General features: G+C 40.8%; 1 protein-coding gene across 2 annotated transcripts in view; it reads left to right on the top strand.

Moving 5' to 3' along the window:
• Gadl1 (glutamate decarboxylase like 1) overlaps nucleotides 1-21,820 on the top strand; it is a 176,460-nt gene that overhangs the window by 82,321 nt on the left and 72,319 nt on the right. For both annotated transcript variants that reach the window (XM_048348605.1, XM_048348606.1), the window contains one exon: nucleotides 11,720-11,919. In XM_048348605.1, the coding sequence (XP_048204562.1) occupies nucleotides 11,720-11,919 (200 nt within the window). The remainder of the gene's footprint in view (nucleotides 1-11,719; nucleotides 11,920-21,820) is intronic.

Here is a 21,820-nt window from a genome sequence, read left to right as displayed (position 1 = left end):
CACTGGCCAGATCTGACCTCCATATCACAATTACCATAGTTTTACATTCTCCTAAAAGCACTTCCGCTGTCTCTAGAGCCAACATGCACACAATGCATTACTGCCTTAAATTGATGAATTGGGAGTTTTCAATGTAAGGCCAAGCCTTAGGAGAGGAGCAGCTCCATGTGGGGAAATTAAAGAAATAATATCACACCATAAAAATCTGACTTCAATCTAGAATAAAACCCTTGCTTACATTATTCTTCATTAAAAACATTATATGACTCTTATTACCTGCGGTTAGGACCCACTGTACTAATTGGTCATGAGTTATAGAGTCAATTAGAAGTCATACCAGCCTTTTGTATTTCCTTTTTTAAAAATTTGTTTTTGTATTTTCATTTTAATGAATGGAACAATGGAATATTTTTTTAAAAGGAGAGTGCATTCTATGTGAGAGTGAGGTATTCTATGCCCTGAGATTTGCTTCAGTTTACATATATTAAAGTAGATACTGTGTCAGTCTTTAAGAAGAATCTCTTACAGTGGGTTGTATTCAAAATTTGAAAAACACAATTTTAGATTATCTTTACCAGACAAGGTATGCTGATAGTTGTCCAAGGAAAATCAGAAAATCTCTATCTGTCCTCAGAGAGAAGCATGATTGTGGAGCAGGGGAATTGCACCGTGATCTCTGCTCTATCAAATGTTTCTTGTCTATTTATAGAAGCACTTGCACATTCTCTAGGAAACTGGGTCTGGTGTTACTATCTCCCAAAGGCAGGAACATGGTTTAAAATTATTAAGTTGCATTTCTTTTTTTTTTTTTTTTTAATTTTTTTATTTTTTTTATTAATTGGACATAAATTTTTTTACAAGGAGTTGTGCAAAGAGGGTGCAGTTACATAGTAAAGTTGCATTTCTTAAAAATGCTATTTTTTTATTTTTTATTTTTGTTAAGGCTCTTCATTTTCAAATCAGCTTAACCTTACCTTAGTTAGGGGGTTTTAGGGAGATTTATGCTTTAGGGCAAAACATATAAAAGCTCAGCTCATGCATAAAGTACTCTGTCAGTTAGTTCTCTATAAATCTCTCTGTCCTGCAGGCTTATACACTAACAAACTTTCTGGAATCTTCCAGGAGGCATTCTGGAAGAAGTGAGGCTTTGTTGTTAACATTAAGTGTGCAAATTGTCCAAGATACTCTTGTTCTCAAAGATGGTGGAAAACTAATTCAGTTCCTGTGATCTCTTCAGCCTTTCATACACAAATTCCTATGGTAAAAGCCTCCAGTTCCAGGCTTCCCCTGTCCTGCCCCCTCTCCTCCCCCTCTTCCTCCTCTCTTGTAGTTCCCATCTGGATGGAGACACAGGTGCTAGAAGGCTACTCTCTCCTTGGGCAATGGAACACCTGACCGGAAGAAACTTGGGAGGTAAATGGAGAAGGGAAGTGAGCCAGAGGAATCTGGGTCAGGAGGGAACTAGAGCCCTTTGGTAGGGGGTGGAAGGAAGGAGCTGAGGAGCCCAGTACGCTAGATGAAGTGGCCCTAGGTGACTTTCTGCCTGGAGTTGTGGCTCAGAGCTGAGGTTGTGTTTCATCACTGTGAGCTATGTGTGCAGTGGGAAGGTGGTGATTTTAAAACATATCCACTGCATATAAGAGACTGAATTGAACTCAGCAAAGCAGCTTAAGGACTTTGAAAAGAATACCATTCCATGAATGTATTTTCCTTGTATCATCCCACTAGTCCTGCTCTAAGCCATCAGAGCAGCAAAGTCCAGTAGACTCTTATCTCCAATTAAAAAACAAACAGCCAGAGTGAAGATGTAGCTCAAGTGGTAGAGTAGCAGTCTTGAGTGAAAAATCCAAGCAAGAACATGATGCCATGCTTACAGCCTCCTATTAGCACTAAAAAAACAAACAAAATAAAACATCTTGTCCAGTTATCACATTTTGGTGGGACGTAGCTCATAACATCTAGACCCTGGAAGCAACTTAAATTAGGCAGATTGGGAAACATTTTCAGAAGATTGACAGTATGGAAGAATTTTGCAAGAATGGAGGATGACATGGTAGTATGAAAGAAAGGTATATTCAATGAGCAGGACACAGGTATCTCCTGAAGACAGCAGACAGATCATTCTTTGCCGGGCTAGATTTACCTCTGGTGCCGGGATGCTAAGCTTACTCCCTTATCAGTGCTCCCCTTTTCACCCTCTCCCCTGGGCACCTGACCAGCAGGTGGCTAAGGTGGAGCGAGGGACACCGGCTAGCCTAAGGTGCACGTGGCCGAATGAGATCCCCTTTTCCTCCCTCCTTACCCACCAAGGAAGCCAGGAGCAGACGGATCTCGGAGATGCTTCGGAGCACAATCTGGTTTATTCGGGAGGGGCTCAGAGTAATATAGTAGTGATGACGAGGATTGAGCATGAGCTGCGATAGGCTGGTGAGCTTGTCCGTCCAAGAGCAGCTCCCAAGGACCTCCCTCATGGGCTAACGTCACTTCCCATAGTACCGACCTGCGTGCAGGTGGGGGATGGTCTCAAAGCTACCCCTTCTGGTTCGGACCCAGAAGGAGATAGGTGTGGCTCACTTCCACACTGCCTCAGGGCTGGGGGAAGGGCGGCGTCTCAGGAGCGCTCTCCTCACCCTTCCCCCCTTAAGGCCAAGATGAATCCCCAACAATTCTTAAGAACAAACACCCCAAAGACCAGCAAACTTGTATGCCAACATCTTCTAGAAAATATAAGCAACAAGGGGCCAAAGCTTAGCAGGAATTTGATTATTAAATGAAGGCATAAGCAGAGGACATCTGTGGGTGATACCTACAACTGGGAAATGTTTCAAAGGGTGCAGAGGAGAGATTGATCAATTGATCACAAACAGTGCACTGGAAGCTTAATGTCAGCATGTGAATCTCGGCACGCACTCACCTCCCTGTGAAGCAGCCAGTGAAGTTGAGTGTGTCTGGAATCTGTCTCTCATGTGGCAGAGGAGGAAGCAAGTTCAAAGAACTTGTATAAAATAAATACATAAATCCCTCCACCCAGCTGGATGCAGTATTAGATGATTTTAATTTTTATTCTAACATAAGTCAGGACAGAAAGTGAATTAAGTAAATAAATGCAAGACAGATACCTCAAAGAAATGCCACAAGAAATCAAATAAAAAATATCTACCTGAAGAAGTCACAAATAAAAAGATACTTGCTTTGGAATCCAGCAGGTGAACATTCATGGAACAATACACAGCAATATTGTGCTTGAAGGCTCAGAAGATGAGGTCTAGGATAGATGAAATTGAAGGCAGATTCATAATTATTTGCAAACAGATTGAGAAAAGTCTCACAGATTTTCCTGCCTGTCCTGACTTTGAACTGTAATCCTCAGACCTCAGCCTTTTCTGTAGCTAGGATTACAAGTGTGAGCCATTGGTACCCAGCTGCCAAACAGATCTTGCAACATAGTTGAGTGTATGAACACATTCCCAGCATTACTGAATAGCTAGGAACACTAGGAAAAGAAGTTTCACAGAAGAGACAGAAAACTGACCAGTAGAAAATTGCAAAGATGACAATGTTGCAAATGATTATGATCATCAAATTTCATTTCCACTATAGATCTCATAAGATACTGCTTGTGCTATATATACACTTGAAATCCAGAATCAGGAGCATTCCTGACATTAAAGGAAAACCATACAAGCAAACGTAATGGTATAAATGCCTTTAGGGATGCGACAACAGAGGGTGATTGTTCCTGATTTCCTACTTCATTCCTTAGGGTCCATTTAGATAGGAGTGGCAAAATATTCCTAAAGGGGAGGGGCTAAGAGGAGTGAAACCCCATAGGCTTTAGACATAGCCAAGGAAATAGCTGTCTCACAATGACATACCTTTTCACATTTAAAACATACCCTATTGTTCATTCATTTGTTATTTTTATCTCCCAAGAGTAGGGTACTCTCACTTCTCTTCCTTCCCTATCATCATAGCTTTCCTTCTCGGATTATCATAATTTCACATGGGGGGTGTGTGTGTGGGGTGTGTGTGTGTGTGTGTGTGTGTGTGTGTGTGTGTGTTGGTACTGAAGCTTAAACTCACAGCCTGGGTGGTGCTGTCTCTTAGCTATTTCACACAACGCTAGTGCTCAACCACTTGAGCCACAGCTTCACTTCCCACTTCTAGCATTTTGTGGTTAAGTGGAGATAAGAGTCTTACAGAATTTTCTTTCTGGGCTGGCTTTGAACCACAGTCCTCATAACTCAGCCTTCTGAGTAGCTAGGATTTCAAGCACGAGCCACTGGTGCCCAGCTTCACATAATGCCTTGAGACTTGGAAATAACCACAGCCTTTATGAAGAGTACCAAGAATGAGAGTTTGTGGGGTACCAGTGGCTCATGTCTGAGCCAGATAGGAAATGTGGGAGTTTGGCACCGGGCCAGAGACTGAAGAGTGTTTCCAATTAACACTAGATCATTAGGTTTTCACAAAATTCATATATGCTATGTATACAAAGCATCCTCATCTCCATTAGGTTGATGAGAAAAATATAGCCTAGGATGTTAAGTGACTTTCTTTGAGCTCTGACACGAAGTAGGTAAATCAAAAGCAGAATTCATAGCTGTGGATTGTCACATTATTTCGATAGAATGAGGAAGTTTAATATGGAGTATCTGCATAAGCCTGTGAAAGTTTTGTAACAAATCTTTCCTATTACAGCATTTAAGATTCCTGGTGCCTTGGATACTCTTTTCCTTCCAGTGACTTCTCTCTAGAGAAGCCTACCTCATTAATTAAGTCAGGTCATACTGAATGAATTCCACTCTCTTCTCTAGCCAGCTGCTCCTTCTCAGCTCACAACTAATGTATTTCTTCTGTAAAGGCCTGAGATGGCTCTAAGTGCTGTAAGTGACAGGTGGTACTCTTTTGTGCTCTTTCTCCTGTCCCAGTACTGTACTTGTACTGACTGGTTTTGTTTTTCTGTACTTGTTCCCATCTGAAACATGTGTATGTGTGTGTATTTGTGTGTGTGAATGTGTATATATGTACGTGTATGAATGTGAAATGCATGTGTGCGTGTGGGGCACTCTTCCTTAACTTTTTCAGCCAAGGATGATGTTCCACTGCTTGAGTCACACATCTGTTTCTAACTTTGGCTGGTTAACTGGAGATAAGACTCTCGCTAATTCTCTTGCCTGGGCTGTCTTCAAACCATGATCCTCAGATCTCATTCTTCATGATAGTGACTTGCAGATTCCCCATTACATCACCAATCCCAGGCATATGTTAATGCTCAAAAAGATGTTTGCTAAGTAAAGAAGTAAAACCAATGCCAGGTAGCAGAATTATTTTCAAAATTCATTTTACACTGTAGGTTGTAGCCACTAGGTCATAGTCAAGTCTTTCTTCTGTGGTGGCCTTACAATGTAGTTTTGTAATTCAATCAACAAATATCAGTTTAGGTACTAAGTACATTCTGAAAATTGTATGCCTGGGCTCCTGACAGCACAGTGCCTGTTATAAACTAGGATACATAATTTAGCATAAATTTATTACTACAATGATGCTTTATATGCCCATTTGCCAAGTGCTTTAGCATTATTTTACATGTAATTAAGGGAGTCCTGAAAGAGAATATGGGAAAAGCCATATGGAAAAAGAGTTTGGTAGCTATGGTTTGATAAGCTGGAAACACAGTTGCAAAGAAGAAGCTTATATAAAGGTTTATAAAACATAGAGATTTTGATTTACAGAAGTGCACAGGGTCATTGGTGCTGGAAAAGAGATTTCTTTTTTAAATTAAATTTTATTGACAAGTACAGAGGGGGTACAGTTACATAATAAGGTAGTGAATACATTTCTTGTCATATTTGTTATACCCTCCCTCATTTTTCTTTCCCTTCCCTAGTTCAAGTAAGCATATATACAATATCCAGTGTGCCAAAATCATATACAGTAACCATGTGGGGTATGCCTAAGGAAATTCACTTAGTACATTAAATGTAATGACAACAATAAAGTCCTCCTGTGTCCTTCTCTTGGAGTTCATTTTGCTTAGCCTCATCTTATATAATCATATGTACATAGCTATTGAGCTATTGTGATCCTCTGATAGGTCTATTCGAGACCTTTTTATGTTTGTTTTGTAGTTGTTTGGCTTTAGATACATATTGTAAAGTTGTTGACCCAAACATGGAAATACCATTTGAAAAGAAGTTTGTTATTTTGCAGATCTGGTCTCTACTGTCCCCCCTCCTCCGCCCCACCAACAATCATGTATGAAGGAGACCACATGCCTTTGTTCTTTGTGTTCTAGGCTTGTAAAAGAGACTTCTGAATTGTACGTGGACCATGGGAGCCAAAAGTAACTTGACTGTTGGGGGCTGGGTGACTCACACCTGTAGCCATTCAGGAGACTGAGATCTAAGAATCGAGATTTGAAGCTAGCTCCAACAGGAAAGAAATCTGTGAGACACTAATCTCCAATTAACCACCAAAAAAACCAGAAGTAGAGCTGTGGCTCCACTGGTAGAACACTAGCCTGGAGACAAAAGCTAAAGGACAGTGTCCAGTCCCTGAATTCAAACCTTAATACCAACACACACACACACACACACACACACACACACACACACACACACACTTACTTGGTTAATCTTGACAATAATAGGCAACCTACTGACTTAATTATGTATTTTTTAGTGGTATCTTTAAATATCACCAGAGTTCACAGTATGTTTTTACATGCATATGGAAACATGGCAGTATGGTACACAGTGGTGTGTAAAAAGTTCAAGTAGGCTTAGTTTGAATGTCAGTCCCAATACCTAGTAAAATGACCTTGGATAATTAACTGAACCTTGCTTTCTTGAAAAACATTATACAACAGACTTGGCAAAAAGCAATAAAACTTTGTTCACTGGATTCTTGTAAGATTCAAATGCCTGCCCAATAGTATGAGTTCAATAAACATTATCCACAGTTGTTATGATTATGCTGATGGCCAGGTTAAGTTATGAACAGAGAGGGAAAGTGAACTGGTGGTCCTGTGCTCAGATCGTGTACTGGTCAGTACCTAGCTTCTCTTGATTGTGAAAACTGTTTTCTGCCAGCTGCAGACAAAAACATCTGGCTCCTACATTCTACATTCCTGTGTGGGCAGGCTTGCTACTTAACTTCCTGATAAGGTTTGGCCACAGAAGGTTCAGATGAAAAACTGATTTGGGTTCTTAAGTTATGCTGTAATATTGTTGAATTGTTAATATTATTGAAGTCATGGGAAAAGTATTATTGCACTTAAGTTCCTAGAAATTAAGCACTTCTTTATTTTGCCCTAAAGAAAAAAGGGAAGTAGAAGTGTGCTTCAAGTGCTATGGTGCCAGTCTTGAGGGGAAAAAAATCAAGAGCAAGAGGCTATGGATTTTAAGCCCCAGCACTGGCACAAAAGAGAGGGAGCAGGGAAGAGGGAAAGGGAGAGGGGAGGGGAGCAAGGAGGAAGGGAGATCAAGAAGCTGAATACCATGGGCTGGCGATGTGGCTTAGTGGTAGAGTGCTTGCCTAGCATGCATGAAGCCCTGGGTTCAATTCCTTAACATGAGTGGCACTGTGGCTCAAGTAGTAGAGTACTATCCTTGAGCAAATGAAGCTCAGGGACAGTGCCAAGGCCCTGAGTTCAAGCCCCAAAACTGCAAAAACAAAACAAAACAAAAAAAAAAAAATGAAGCTGAGTCCTTTCTTACAGTATTGAAGAAAACTTGAGCTAGATGGTTAAATGGATAGAGTAAAGTTCATTCTCATTGTGGACTTGGACCAATGCACATTTGTAGCCAAAGAACAGAGCAATGATCAGTGAAGAAAACATTAGCAATCAGAGAGGGATATAGAATAAGCGGCTTCAACAAGATTATTGCAGAATGCAGGCTAGTGCAATCAGATACTAGGAGGGAAGGATGAAGAATCTGGTCCAGTGCCAAAGGTGATCACATGTCAGGGTGGAAGTTATCTTCAGATGAATTTGCCATGATTTTAATTATACCAGGAATGCAGCCTGATGAGGATGGAGGCCAAGGAGGGGCCTAGTGGGTTTAGGTTAGCAGCATCTCTAGCAGAAGTGGACTCTCCTCCATTCTGTCTCTTTCCAGCAATCTGTGTCCAATCTCATGGGTCCTCAGTGGGGAAGCCCCTTTCCTAGGCTTCCTGCCAGCTCTTTGCTTAGGGACTGAGGCCAACACAGAAGACAAAAGAACAAGAGGAAACCACACATTCCTGATGATGGCTATCATTTACTCCTGATTCAACTGTGCCTGAAGATTACCAATGATCAGACTTCTAAGTATATGAACCAAAGCTATCCTGTCCTTCTTTGCTTCAGAATCTTTTCGCTTGTCATGGTAAAAGTTCTCATATAATGTATGCTAATTCCTGAGAACAGTGTGAGTTCCTCTCACAACACAAGGCACTTGTTATTCTCACTGGATGCTTGCCCTTGGAATTTATTTGACTGGTTGTTGATTGTCCTGCTAGGATTTTGAGTGTGAAGATGAGCAAGTGATCTTTCCTTTCATAGTAATAAGTGATTAAAATTTTCTGAACATGTTAACTTTTACTGTACTTATTTCAAACTAGTTTTCTCTGGAGACCTGTGCCTCTTCTCTTGGTTGATGTGGCTCCTGAAAACTAAAGGCTATTTCATCCATTTTAATTTGAGGATGGAAAGGAAAATGCAAAGCAGGGACTTGGAGGGGAAAGTTTTCATTTATTTTCGATAAAGTAAATCCCAAGCCTCCAGTTGTTCTTTATGAAACCTTCCCAAGGCAGGAGGATATTTCAGTGCAGTAAAATTAACTGTGTCACTACTGCAGGGCCATCCTCACTCCTGCTGCTCTGTGTTTTCTTGGCTTTCTGCTTCTCCAGCGACCTACGGTGCTACAATTTGCCTTCTGTTGTTAATGGACAGATGGGACTGCTTCCAGCTTGGTCCCTAACATTCAGCCACTGAAGGCTGCTCCATCTAAGCACAAAGATCACTTGCTTTGAAAGGGATTTTGAAACTTTAAGGGTGGATAAAAGTCATTTTATAATCTTATGCGTAGCTGTGTTGTGAATGTATTTGTGTGCTTGTATGTGTGTGTTGTCTTTAAACTATATCCAATGGCTTTGTAATGCTATACGGTCAGACTGTGGTTGCTATGGAAACAATAATCACATTTTCTGACCATAGAGGTAGGGAGATACAGTGGTGGGAGCTAAGAGATTGCTGCTGATGCTGAGGTAAAAATATGAATGAAGAGCTTTTCCCAGCTTAGGTCAGAGTGACAGACTCTTGAACTTTGAGCACCAAACTCAAGACTTCCTTTGATTAGTGTTTTATAGGAATTTGTACTGTGTGTGTATGTGTGTGTATATGTGTGTGTGCGCTTGCACACGTGTTGCTGGTACTGGAGCATGAACTCAGGGCCTTCAGTTCCCCCTTAGCTTTTTCACTCAAGGCTGGTGCTCTACTACCTTTCATGCCTGGGCTAGCTGCAAACTGTGATCCTCAGATCTCAGCCTCATGGGTAACTAGGTTTATGGGCATGAGGCCCTGGTGCCTATCCTAATTGTATTTTGTATAAAATGTTTTAAAGGATGTAAATTCATGGGGATATTTTTGTTTTGGTGGCAGAACATATATAGACCCACATTAGAGTCCACAGAGATGATACTGTGATTCAAATGGCAACGCTGCCTTTCAGTTGGAGTGTGATATCTTGGGATTTTATCCTCCTCCTCCTCCTCCTCCTCCTCCTCCTCCTCCTCCTCCTCCTCCTCCTCCTCCTCCTCCTCCCCCTCCTTCCCCTCCTCCCCCTCCTCCTTAGAATGTTTAATTCATTGCCTATTGAGAAGGAAGCAATTTCTAGAATCCCTGTGTCTACTGGAGTGTTTCTTTGTAGCTTCTGTACAAATCTGACAGGGATTCTTTTTTGTTTATCTTGATTTGTAGGTATTTTTGTTGTTCTTGTTTGTTTTTGTGCTGATACCAGGGCTCGAATTCTGAGCCTGATCCCTGTCCCTTAGCTCTTTCACTCAAAGCTGACACTCTACCACTTGAGCCACAGCTCTACTTCCAGTGTTTTGCTAGTTAATTGAAGATGAGAGTCTCACATATTTTTCTGCCCAGACTGACTTTGAATCTTGATGCTCAGATTTCAGCCTCCTGAGTAGCTAGGACTCTAGGCATGAGGCACCAGCTCAAACCTGACAGGTAACACTCAGAGGATGCAGCTAACATGAACCTGTGCATTTGTGAATTTTTCCTTACCACATGTAAAGGGAATGTGGGACAAGTGTGGCTTTGTAGGGTGCTATCATTGTTCAGATTGTTTAACCAGGCAGACTGTGCCTAGCACATGGTAAATGGCATAGGTGCAGTGATAGATCGAGCATGTAATACCTGACTTGGAGAATCAGCAACTAGGTGAGCAAATACAGCCAAGTTTAACTCATATGAAATGGGAAAATTAGGAAGGAGAGAGGGGAGAAAACTGTGTGATACCAGAAGTGGATGGCTATATTTAATCTTAGTGATCTTCAAAAGTCAAATAATTATGGTTCATACCTATAATTCTGGCTACTTAGGAAGCTAAGATCTGAGGATTGTGATTTGGAATCAGGGTAGCAAAGTCTATTGAGACTCATGCCCAATTAAGCATGAAAAAAACAGAAGTGGAGCTGTGTTTCAAATGAAAGGATATCAACCTTGGTCAAAGAATCCAAGCAAGAGTGTAAGATCTATTCATTGAATGGAGAAAATACTGTAAGATAATAGAAACAAGCTCAAGGGAAGCATTTGACAGTGATATCATGATATTGATGGTCCGTGATCCACTGGTGAAGGAACAATGAGCAGATGTGTCATACTTGGAAATAAAGGACTCACATACATTATCTGTGCCAGTGAAGGTGCCCTAAAAGTGGTGAGGGCTCTGAATAACAGCTTAGCAAGCCTGAGTTTAGGTAGCCACATGGTGACATTGAAGGCAGCATGACTTAAATTTGAATAATTTGGGGTCAAGATGGAGATTGTACTTTGGTGATAAACAGAGTAAAATTTCCTCTACTACTTAGTGGGAAGCAACCAATGAGTGGTTGCAAATAAAATCAATGTGAAACAAACATAAAATGTCCTTTGGCCCAGTGACTGCTGCTTTGTAAAGACTTCTTGGATTGAGTCTAATTTTTCCACAGTTAAGGTTTTTACTCTGGTTTCATCTTTACTCTGGGTTAGTGTCACATCTGGCTGTATATTGTGTAATGGCTTGAAGAAAAGGCATTTAAAAGCCTGGGATTGTTTGTGCCTATGAAATTGTATCAAACATGCATACTGTGTCAAGGTTTCTCTCTCTTTCTCTCTCTCTCTCTCTCTCTCTCTCATTGAAGAATCTTGGGTGAATTACAGACAGATTTAGTTCTCCTAAGAAATTGGCCCACCTTAATCTCAGAGAGAAAGACTTGGTCATCTTGGCTTCTCATTAATGGCAGTGAAATTGTGAAGTTGAGTTTTACCATCCATAACTGCTAGGTTTTATTTTAAATACATTGAGTGATCTGTGACTGACAGAGGACAGTCCTAACTCAATGAAGTAGGATGTGCTTTTCCATAATTAATGGCTTGTCATACAAGCTTTTCTCCTGTGATTTTACCATCAAGAGTATCTTAGAAATGAATGATCATGAGGTCTTGCCTTCTCTTTCGAAGGGTCTTCTTAAGAAATGCTACTCTGCAGAAGCATCCTACCTGTTCCAACAGGATAAGTTCTATGACGTCAGCTACGACACAGGGGACAAATCCATCCAGTGCAGCAGGAAACCCGACGCATTCAAGTTCTGGATGACCTGGAAGGCATTGGGAACTTTTGGCCTTGAAGAGAGGGTGAATCGTGCCCTTGCATTATCTAGGTACTTTCATGGTGTGTGTGTGTTAGAAAGACCAAAGAAAAATAACATTGGTAAATTTTATTCGTGCTTATTTTAATGAGTATCTTCGTGTAATAAACATCTTCTTAGCACCTACTATATGTTAGAAGCTGTAAACAGAGCAGCCCTACCACCTGCCTTGCAAGCCCATCCAGGCACACACTGAGAGCAGATGAAATACAGGGAACTCCCTATGGGTAAAAGGAATTTGTGCTGTTCCAGGAACATTCTGGAAGTCTCTCCAGTGTGTAATTAAGGGCCACTTAAGAGGCTTCTTGGAGAACTACACTCACCTGAGACACGTGAAGAGGAATGGAGAGTGGTGTGAGTAGGCACTGGTCTTTGTATATGAGGGGACTCGAAACTGGTGTCCCTGTCTGGACTTGGAAGTGAAACCTGTGAGAATGGAGGCACACAGGAAAAGGTGACGTGGAAGTGTCATGTTTGTATGCTCTTTGTATCATTAGAAACAGAGCTCTTTTCTGTCTTTCAAGAACATTAGCAAAGCTTGAAAGAGGCTGGGGGCAGCCACTTGCCATCTGAGCATGACTGAGCTGTTACACTTAGGTTGGTGGATACTAATAGGCTGGACAGTGAAATCCAGTGATGCTTTATTGTGCATGCACTCCATAGAACCTTGTGGTGCTAAGAAAAATACAAAAAACATTTCACATAAAAAATCCTTAAAAAGGGGGGCTGGGGATATGGCCTAGTGGCAAGAGTGCTTGCCTCATATACATGAGGCCCTGGGTTCAATTCCTCAGCACCACATATATATGTCCAGAAGTGGCGCTGTGGCTCAAGTGGCAGAGTGCTAGCCTTGAGCAAAAAGAAGCCAGGGACAGTGCTCAGGCCCTGAGTCCAAGCCCCAGGACTGGCCAAAAAAAAAAAAAAAAAAAAAAAAAAATCCTTAAAAAGAAATTTTCTCCAATGGGATTTTTATTTCTCTCAAAAGACTTGCAAAAGATGGGCACTGGTAGCTTATTCCTATAATCTTAGTTTCCCAAGAGGCTGAGATCTGAGGATTGAGATTCATAGCCAGCTCAGGTAGAAAAGTCCATGATATTCTTATCCTCAGTTGACCAGCAAAAAGCCAGAAGTAGAGCTTTGGCTCAAAAGGAAGAACACCTACCCAGAGCAAAAAAAGCTACAGGAAAACACTGAGGCCTTGAGTTCAAAACCCAGGATTCTCTCTCTCTCTCTCTCTCTCTCTCTCTCTCTCTCTCTCTCTCTCTCTCTCTCTCTCTTTCTCTCTCTCACACACACACACACATACATACATACACACACACACAACTTGAAAGAATCTAGATTTTTGGCTATTCTCAGAGGAGTTGAAGGTGCTACCAGCTGAACATGATGATGTTGACTCTATGGAGACTCACATTCCCTTTCCCCTCTGTGTACACACACAGTATGTGTGTGTTTAATCTGCCATATTTGCTATAGCAGAGAAATAGAAAAAAACCTATTCCAAACCCATCTGTACTACTTACAGCTGTGTAGCATGAGAAAATTTCTTCACCTCTCTGCTCCTCAATTTTATCCCAAAAAGCAGCAACAGTTGTGACTTTCTCAGATAGTCATGGTGGAAACTAAACTGGGAGCCATGCCTGACATGAGCTGGGTGTCACATGAGTTTCTGTTTTGTTACCTACTGGCCACCAGGAACCTCAGAGGTTAGATCTGTAGATCTGTATGTAGATTGTGTAGTCTCAACTCCTTCAGTGGCTCCTTACATGTCACTCACAGAATCCTAGGAATAGACTTTCCATTTCCTCTTCCTGTTCTGAGAGTGGAAGAGGTGTTCTGTGCAGCAAACGGTCTGGATCCGTGTCTCAGAGCACCCATCATTTGTTCCCCAGGCCTGTGTGACCTTCCACTATGGTGGCAGGAGATGCAGTCTTCACTCCATACTTCTTTCCTTCTTATTGTACCAGCAGGCTGATTGGAGAGTGCTCTTGTGACAGCCATGACAGGAGCCCATGAAGGCCCACTTTAGGTACCTAATTGTATTATGTCTAGCATTTCATTGGTTATAGCAAATCTTAAGGATAAGCACAATTACCAGAGTCAGAAAGCACCTTTCCTCTGCCTTTTGTCAGGTGAGCTGCAAATATATTGCCAAAGGCTTAGATGTGAGGATACTAAAAGGGATGGCTTCAGCACTTTCAGGGGCTTTTGAAAGCCAGAAATATTGGTGATTAAGGATAAAGAAATGGTTTAAGCATCTGTGCTATATCAGGGATCTCTTGGTGTGACAGAAACCTTATTCAAGTTATTATAAAAAAAATGAACCTCATGTTACTTATAAGATTGTTTAGGATTGGTTTCTGTAATGACTTTAACAAAAGGCTTAATAAATATCACCAGTCTTCCATCTCTGTCTTTCAGCCATGCTTTTTCTTGTTAAGTTTATTTTCATATGGGACGGTGGTCATCGAGGAGTCAGATCTGTATTCTTCCAGGTTCAAGGTCTTCCTTTCTTTTCCCCCAACAATCCCAAGGAATATGTAATTATTTGTGAGTAAGGTAGAGGTCTGTCTATGAATCCATCACAGTTTCCACAGAATGTGAAGTCACACTGAGCCACATGGCCTGGCTTGGGTTGGGAGGGTGCTTCCCGCATCCTATAGAGAACATGTTGAAGCTGGGGAGAGTGGGGCTTTTTAGGAGGTTGACATGCCTCTTCCAGATGCAGGGACATAACTACCCAGTGGTGAAAGAATGAGACTCTCTGCCATAAGTATTCATAGTTGTCCATTAAATTAAAATAAAAATTCAGCATACTTTGTTCCCTGCTTGATATTTTCTTGTGCTATTTAAATGTGTCAGAATAGTGGATTACTTTGCCTAAGCTGCTAAGGAACTCAATGACAGGTGTCTTGAAATAAGGTTAAGTATAAATATTTAACAATTATATTTATTATGAGGTTAACATTCATCTCAGTGTAGAATTTAGTTTATAGTTTAAGGATGATTTCTGAGTTTTGCAAAGGAATATCACAGGAGGATAAATGTTAAAATTTTAACCAATTCAACAAACACTTATTGTTTGTAAATGTTTGTCAAGTTGAATTGAATTGAATTAACATTTGAGTGAGCATCATTGCAGAATCTGTGACCTATAGTTAAATATTTGAAAAACACACTCCTCTTTTATGCTGTTATTCCTAAAGGTTTATTTCCCCCAATTTTCCACATTTTTTATAACCAACAGTCTATTTTGGGGTTTGGCAAACGTTTTCCTGTGCCCCAGCCCCAATGGCAAGAAGTAGGAATGTCTTTGCATGCTGATACTGGAATGAACATGAAATGAAAACATTGGAGAAAATTTTACTAGGATAAGGAATCATAGTTAGTTTTAAAAGGGCTATATTTTAATGAGTTTATTAAGTGTGTATTTATTAATTGATTGATGCCAGTCCTGGGGCTTGAACTCAGATCCTGGGCACCATCCTTGAGCTTTTTGGGTCAAGGCTAGTGCTCTACTGCTTAGGCCACACTTCCACATCTGGCCTTTTGCTGATTAATTGGATGTAATAGTCTCATGGCCTTTCCTGCCCTGGCTAGTTCTGAACTGTGATCCTCAGCTCTCAGCATTCTGAGTAGCTAGGATTCCAGGTGTGAGCCACCGGCACCAGGTCACTTGGTTATTTATTTTTAAACTTACTGATTAGTCAGTACTTCTAATTATTAAGAAAGGTAGAATATTATCTCAAGTCTTGTCACTGTTCTCTTCATTGGAACCTGTATTCGGTGGAATATTGATAAATTGACTTTTTGAAGAGAAAAGAAAAGTTTTTAAAAATCTCCATTTTTAGTGTCCTCCAATTACTATGAGGTAAATATTTCCATCGTAGCCAGTTGAAAGCTACCAACAGTGCTGGATGTTTAGCAATGGGCTGTCATCTGCCAATTCACGCTAGCCAGAGCACACATCTGAGTGTGTGTGTGTGTGTGTGTGTGTGTGTATGTGTGTGAGACATAATCAGCTCCAAGCTCTGAAAATTAGAGCCAAATGTTATTTGTCCTCAAGCTCACTGACCTGTGGGAATTTGCCTCAGAGTTTGCCAAATCAAAATAATTCTCATCCATAACTGAAAAGCTCTATCTGAAATAAGGTCTAAGTCAAGGCAGCATTATTTTACATTCCTCAAGAATAATTTCCTTAAGCAGATGACAGATGCGGTTCAGTAAAGCAGTGCACCCTGCCTCCTGTTTCATTGGTGGTACACATCCGTTACTGGAGGTTGTTTTTGCTAAAGTATTTATTGCCATGGGCCCTAGGTCAGGACTCTAAATAATAGAAACCCTGCAACTTCTCTCTCTTTCTTAGAAAGATTTATGCTAATTCCATAGAAACTGTGATCCTGTATTCCTTAATTTAAATGGAGCAATATTTTGAGATTGGTATGTTGCTCTTAAAATTTGCAAACCAGATGTTTATAGACCCATGATGACAACTTTCATCAAAATGCTCTCCCTTCCTCTTCCCAGGGAAAGTAAGAGTGTGTGTGTGCATGCACAAACAGAGCCTACTGATTTCTTTTTTGCTCAGAAGTAAAAAAGCCTCTGTGTGTGTATGTGTGTGTATATGTGTGTGTGTGTGTGTGTGGTGTGTGTTGCTGGTACTAGGGCTTGAATTTAGAGTATTGCATGCTGACTTAGCTTTTTCACTCAAGGCTGCCATTCTACCAACTTTAACCACACCCCTATTTCCAATTTGGGTGATTAACTGAAGGCAAGAGTTTCAATGACTATTCTGCCCAGTCTGGCTTCCTGAGTATCTAGGATTACAGACATGAGTCAATTGTACCGGGCAAGAGCAGATGTGTGTGTGTGTGTGTGTGTGTGTGTGTGTGTGTGTGTGTGTGTGTGTGCATGTGTGCGCGCGTGCCAGTTCTGGGGCTTGAACTCAGGGCCTGTGTCCCTGAGCTCTTTTGCTCAAGGCTAGAGCTTTACCAATTGACCTATGTCTCTACTTAAGACTTTTGGGGGAAGTCAATTGAAGATAGGAGTCTTACAAACCTTCCTGACTGGGTTGCCTTTGAACCACAATCTCCTGAGTAGCTAGGACTACAGGCATGAGCCACTCATGCCTGGTAAGAGCAGAGTTTTTGTTTGATTTGTTTTTATTTTGCTTCACTGGTTGTGGGGCCTGGGTGCTGGGTGCTGTCCCTGAGCATTTCAGCTCAAGGCTAGAAATCTACCACTTTGAACCACAGCTGCATTTCTGTGTTCTGGTGATTAATTAGATTTATCTTCAATGAATTATCTTCAAAGCCTCATGGACTTTCCTGCCCAGGGTGGCTTGGAACCATGATCCTCAGATCTCAGCCTCCTGAGTAGCTAGGATTACAGGCCTCTGGCCAGTAAGAGCAGATATTTTTAAGAGAGCAATGATTCTGATTTTATGGGTTGTCAGAAATCCAGCACTAATGAAAACATTAGTATCTAGAAGACCTCTAAGGATTTTCCTCATTTACATTTGACCCTGTCATTCCATTGAGAAGAAAACATTTTCCTCAAGAAATATTAATGATTAACATTTCCTCTGGCTATGGAAAACTAGCTTTGGCAGCCTAAAGCAGCATGTGATTATGAAGCATTATTAAAACCTGGAAAGCCAAGGTAAACTTGTTCAACCACTCTGGAAGGCGATATGGAGATTCCTCAGAAGGCTAAACATATAGTTCCCCTATGACCCAGCAGCCCCACTCTTAGGCATCTACCCAAAAGATTACAAACAAGAACACACTAAAACCACCAGCACAACAATGTTCATCGCAGCACAATTTGTCATTGCCAAAATATGGAATCAACCCAGATGCCCCTCAGTAGATGAATGGGTCAGGAAAATGTGGTAAACATACATAATGGAATTTTATGCCTCTATCAGAAAGAATCACATTGCCCCATTTGTAAGGAAATGGAAGGACTTGGAAAAAAATTATACTAAGTGAAGTGAGCTAGACCCAAAGAAACATGGACTCTATGGTTTCCCTCATAGGGAATAATTAGCACAAGTTTAGGCTAGTCACAGCAGAGGATCACAAGAGGCCAATAGCTATGCCCTTATGAACACATAAGATGATGCTAAGTGAAATGAACTCCATGTTATGGAAATGAGTGTTATATCATTGTTGTAATTACTTTCAACATGCCATGTGAAATGGTAGCTTTTTTGTTGTTATTGATGATCCTCTTGTATCCCCTTCCTGTGGTTGTCCCGGTGCTATCACTGTACCTCATCTGAGTACCCTGAGTATCTGAGTACTATATACACTGGTATTAGAACTAGGGAATGGAAAGAGAATATCAAAATCAAGAGATAAAGGATAAAAAGACAAATGACTCCAAAAGCAATACTTACAAAACCATTTGGTGTAAACCAACTGAACAATTCCTGGGGGGAGAGGGAAACCGGAGGGGGGGGAGAAAGGGGGGAAATGAGGGAGGAGGTAACAAATTGTACAAGAAATGTACCCACTGCCTCACATATGAAACTGCAACCCCTCTGTACATCACTTTGACAATGAATAAGTAATTATTAAAAAAAAACACAACAACACACATCTGGCAAAAAGCAGGTGATTGTGCCCTTTGAAATCTGCCTGAAAGTATGGTTTCTAACACTAGGCTTACCTGTTACTGAGGCTATTTTTTAGGCTTTTGTTGTGGAAGTCAGTTTTAATAGATATCCACTAAGGGGTAAATAGCGTGGTGTGTGTGTGTGTGTGTGTGTGTGTGTGTGTGTGGTGTGTGTGTGTGTGTGTGTGTGTGTGTGTGTGCTTGAACTCAGGACCTGGCCCTGGCCCTTAAGCTGATGCTTTACTACTTGACCTCACCTCTACTTCCTGCTTTTTGCTGATTAATTGGAGATAAGAATCTCAGTGGTTTTCCTGGCCAGGCTGGCTTCAAATTATCACTCTCAGACCTCAGCCTCCTAAGTAACTAAACCTGCACCATTGGTGCCCAGCAAAAGGGTGGGGTGTTTTTTTTTTGTTGTTGTTGTTTGTTTTTAAAGAAGATGTAGAGTAGTCATATTTGTAAGTCTTTCAACAACAACCAGTTAAATTCCCATTGGGCTACTTCTGCGCCCCCAGTTGGTCACTAATCCATTCCCTAGATACACAATCTCTCCAGTCTCTCTGGTGGAATTTATTTCATAACTTGTATGCATGTTGAGTGGTTTGTTGCTATATTTTGGAAAAGGCGAGCCATTACACAATGGTACTACCTAGGATCCCCCCCACCCCTACACACACACACATACACAATAGAGAGGAGAGACAGTGTTTAGAAAGGCCAAAGTTTTCATTGGTTTCAACCTGTAGTTTTGTGAGTATCACAAAGGCAGTAGTACAGAGCCTGTGCTACCTGCAATGAATCAAAGAAGCCATGAGCTACTCTGCTAGATGCAGAGCAGATAGAAAGCAGGTGAAAATCCTCTGGAGTTCTGGAAGGCTCTGTGCAATTGGTAGAGGATATTGTAGCTGAGAAGATGGGACTAGAGGAGAAACCTGTTTCAGGGTTCCTGGTGCTTCAGCAACCTGTAAGTGCCTGGTGAATTGAGGAAGGATCTAGAAAGGCATTTTTAGAAAGAAAATGGTATCTTGCAAAAACAAACAAGCAAAAAGCAAATGAAACTCAAGTAAATTTAAAGAGACTCATGTAACAACTGGAAAAACTGAGAGTCTAACGCTGGGAGCACATTTGTCAGTGCAAGAAAGGGAACTGTTTCATAGCTAGATTATCATCAATGTTAATGATAATTATTGAGCCAAGCCAGAATATTAATACCCTAGGAGGATTGATGAAAATGCTTGCTAATGTGTTTTCTCCTCTCCTTCAAGCCAAGCTTACTGGAAGGGACAGTGATGAAGTTAACAAATTTATACTCTTTTAGGCCCACTTACATGCATGCTTTTGATGGAAGTAGTTTTAGGTTCTACATTATGTTCCATAATTGGATCCATATTTTAAATTTTTTACTGAATTCTGCCACAATAAGAATAATTTTTTATTTTAATTCTTTTAGCCTGTGCGCATATATTGAAAAAATGTTGTGAAGAATAAATCATCACTATGAGTATAGGCAGAGGTGATGGAAAATCTTATTTTATTTTTGTACTAGTACTCGGGTGTGAACTTAGGGCCTGGGTAACATCTCTTACTTTTTATTGTTCAAGGCTGGTGTTCTGCCACTTGAACCATACCCCCATTTCTGAGTACTTCTTTATTTATGCATGTGTTTAAGAAGAAGATGCATTTCTGTATAGAAATTCTCCTATAACTACTTCACTTTGACAATAAAGAAAAAAGGAAAATAAAAAAGATTAGCTGAAAAAAAAAGAAATTCTCCTATAACTAGTATTTCTGAACTTTCTCTGTGAGATAAAGGCCTCTAGAAGATCACATGAGGTGATCTGTAAAAAATGACTTCCTGTTCAAATAAGTTCAGAAAATGTTAACTACTATTATTTTCTTTTGGAGATTCTGAGTGCTCATATGGACACAAAAGGCTTTGAGAGCACTGTAGAATACAACTTTGTTGTTGTTTTTGTTGAACTTTGCACCTGAATACTCTCCCTTATCATTTTCACTCAAAGCTAGTGCTGTACCACTGAAGCCATACCTCTACTTCTGGCTTTTTCCTGCTTAATCAAAGATAAGAGTCTCATAGACTTTCCTGCTTGGGCTGGCTTTGAACCATGATTCTCAGATATCAGTATCCTTAGTAGCTAGCATTGCTACTGGTAAGCACTGATATCTAGCCAGAATACAAACATTTTAATTTAGCTTTCACCTAGGAGTAGATAATATTGACTAGTTTTTCAACTACTCTCTCTTCTTCCTTGCCTGTGGGAGCTTGGTTTTATTGAGGTAATAATGTTTGAGCTAGGAACATTGCTTTGACCACAATTAGTTTAAGGTTGGGCATAAGACTCAGTGAATAAGATATAGAATGAATTCTGTAAAAACTGATGGAGGAAATGCCCTTATCTCAATCAAGAAGAGAAATCTTTTGCTCTTGTATCTTTGTCCCTTCTGGGGAAACCATTATGTGGTGTAAGAACGAGCCTGTGCAGCTGTTGTGAATATGAGGGGAGACTTCATGATATCCTTAGCACTCTCTAGACTGAGTGTCACTGTCCAGCAATCCAAGAAAAGCTGATAATGGCCAGGTTACATAAGTCAAGTATGCTTCTACTTATGGATCAAAGAAATTAGCTTGTTATACCTCAGTGCTCAAACTTAATTGACAGCAGAATCATTTTATGTGGAAATTCTATCAGTGCAGTTTGCCAACAGGCATCATTTGGGGATTTTGACTTTAGACTTTGTCTTTCTTTGTAGCCGTTCTAATTCTCACACCCTTCCACATTCCTTTGTCCTCAGCTCAGCTAGAGAGTGACACTAGGCCTTGGAGGTTCTGATGGTGACTGTGGGCTGAACACAGGCCCTGGTTTCTGTGGTTATCAAAAGCAGAATTTTCGTTTAAGTAATGAAGTTCAGATTTAAGAGACCTTTCCCTAGGAGCAGCTGTAGAAGTTTGTCAAAAATATTTAAAATTGATACTATAGGTAGTAAGTTTCAGTCACCCAAAGCCAAACTGTCCATCAGTGAAGGTTTTTGCAAATTTAGTTCCACTTCTCCACTACATGCCTGAGGAAATAGAGGCAAAGTCCCATTGTTTATTTACTGTCCCCTTAACAATTTCTAATCTAGATCCCCATCTCCCCCGCCACACCCCAGCCAGGTTGCTGGAGACGCTGAGCACTGATTGAGTCTTTGAACATTGAGGGCAGTGCCAGCTGCTTCAGGTCAACTCAGTTCCAGCTTTTCAGCACTGGACTAATATTCATCACATTTGTGC

The sequence above is a fragment of the Perognathus longimembris genome, chromosome 6 (genome assembly GCF_023159225.1).
Source record: "Perognathus longimembris pacificus isolate PPM17 chromosome 6, ASM2315922v1, whole genome shotgun sequence".
In the NCBI taxonomy this organism is placed as follows: Eukaryota; Metazoa; Chordata; class Mammalia; order Rodentia; family Heteromyidae; genus Perognathus; species Perognathus longimembris.
This window is presented reverse-complemented; position numbering and strand designations above follow the sequence as displayed.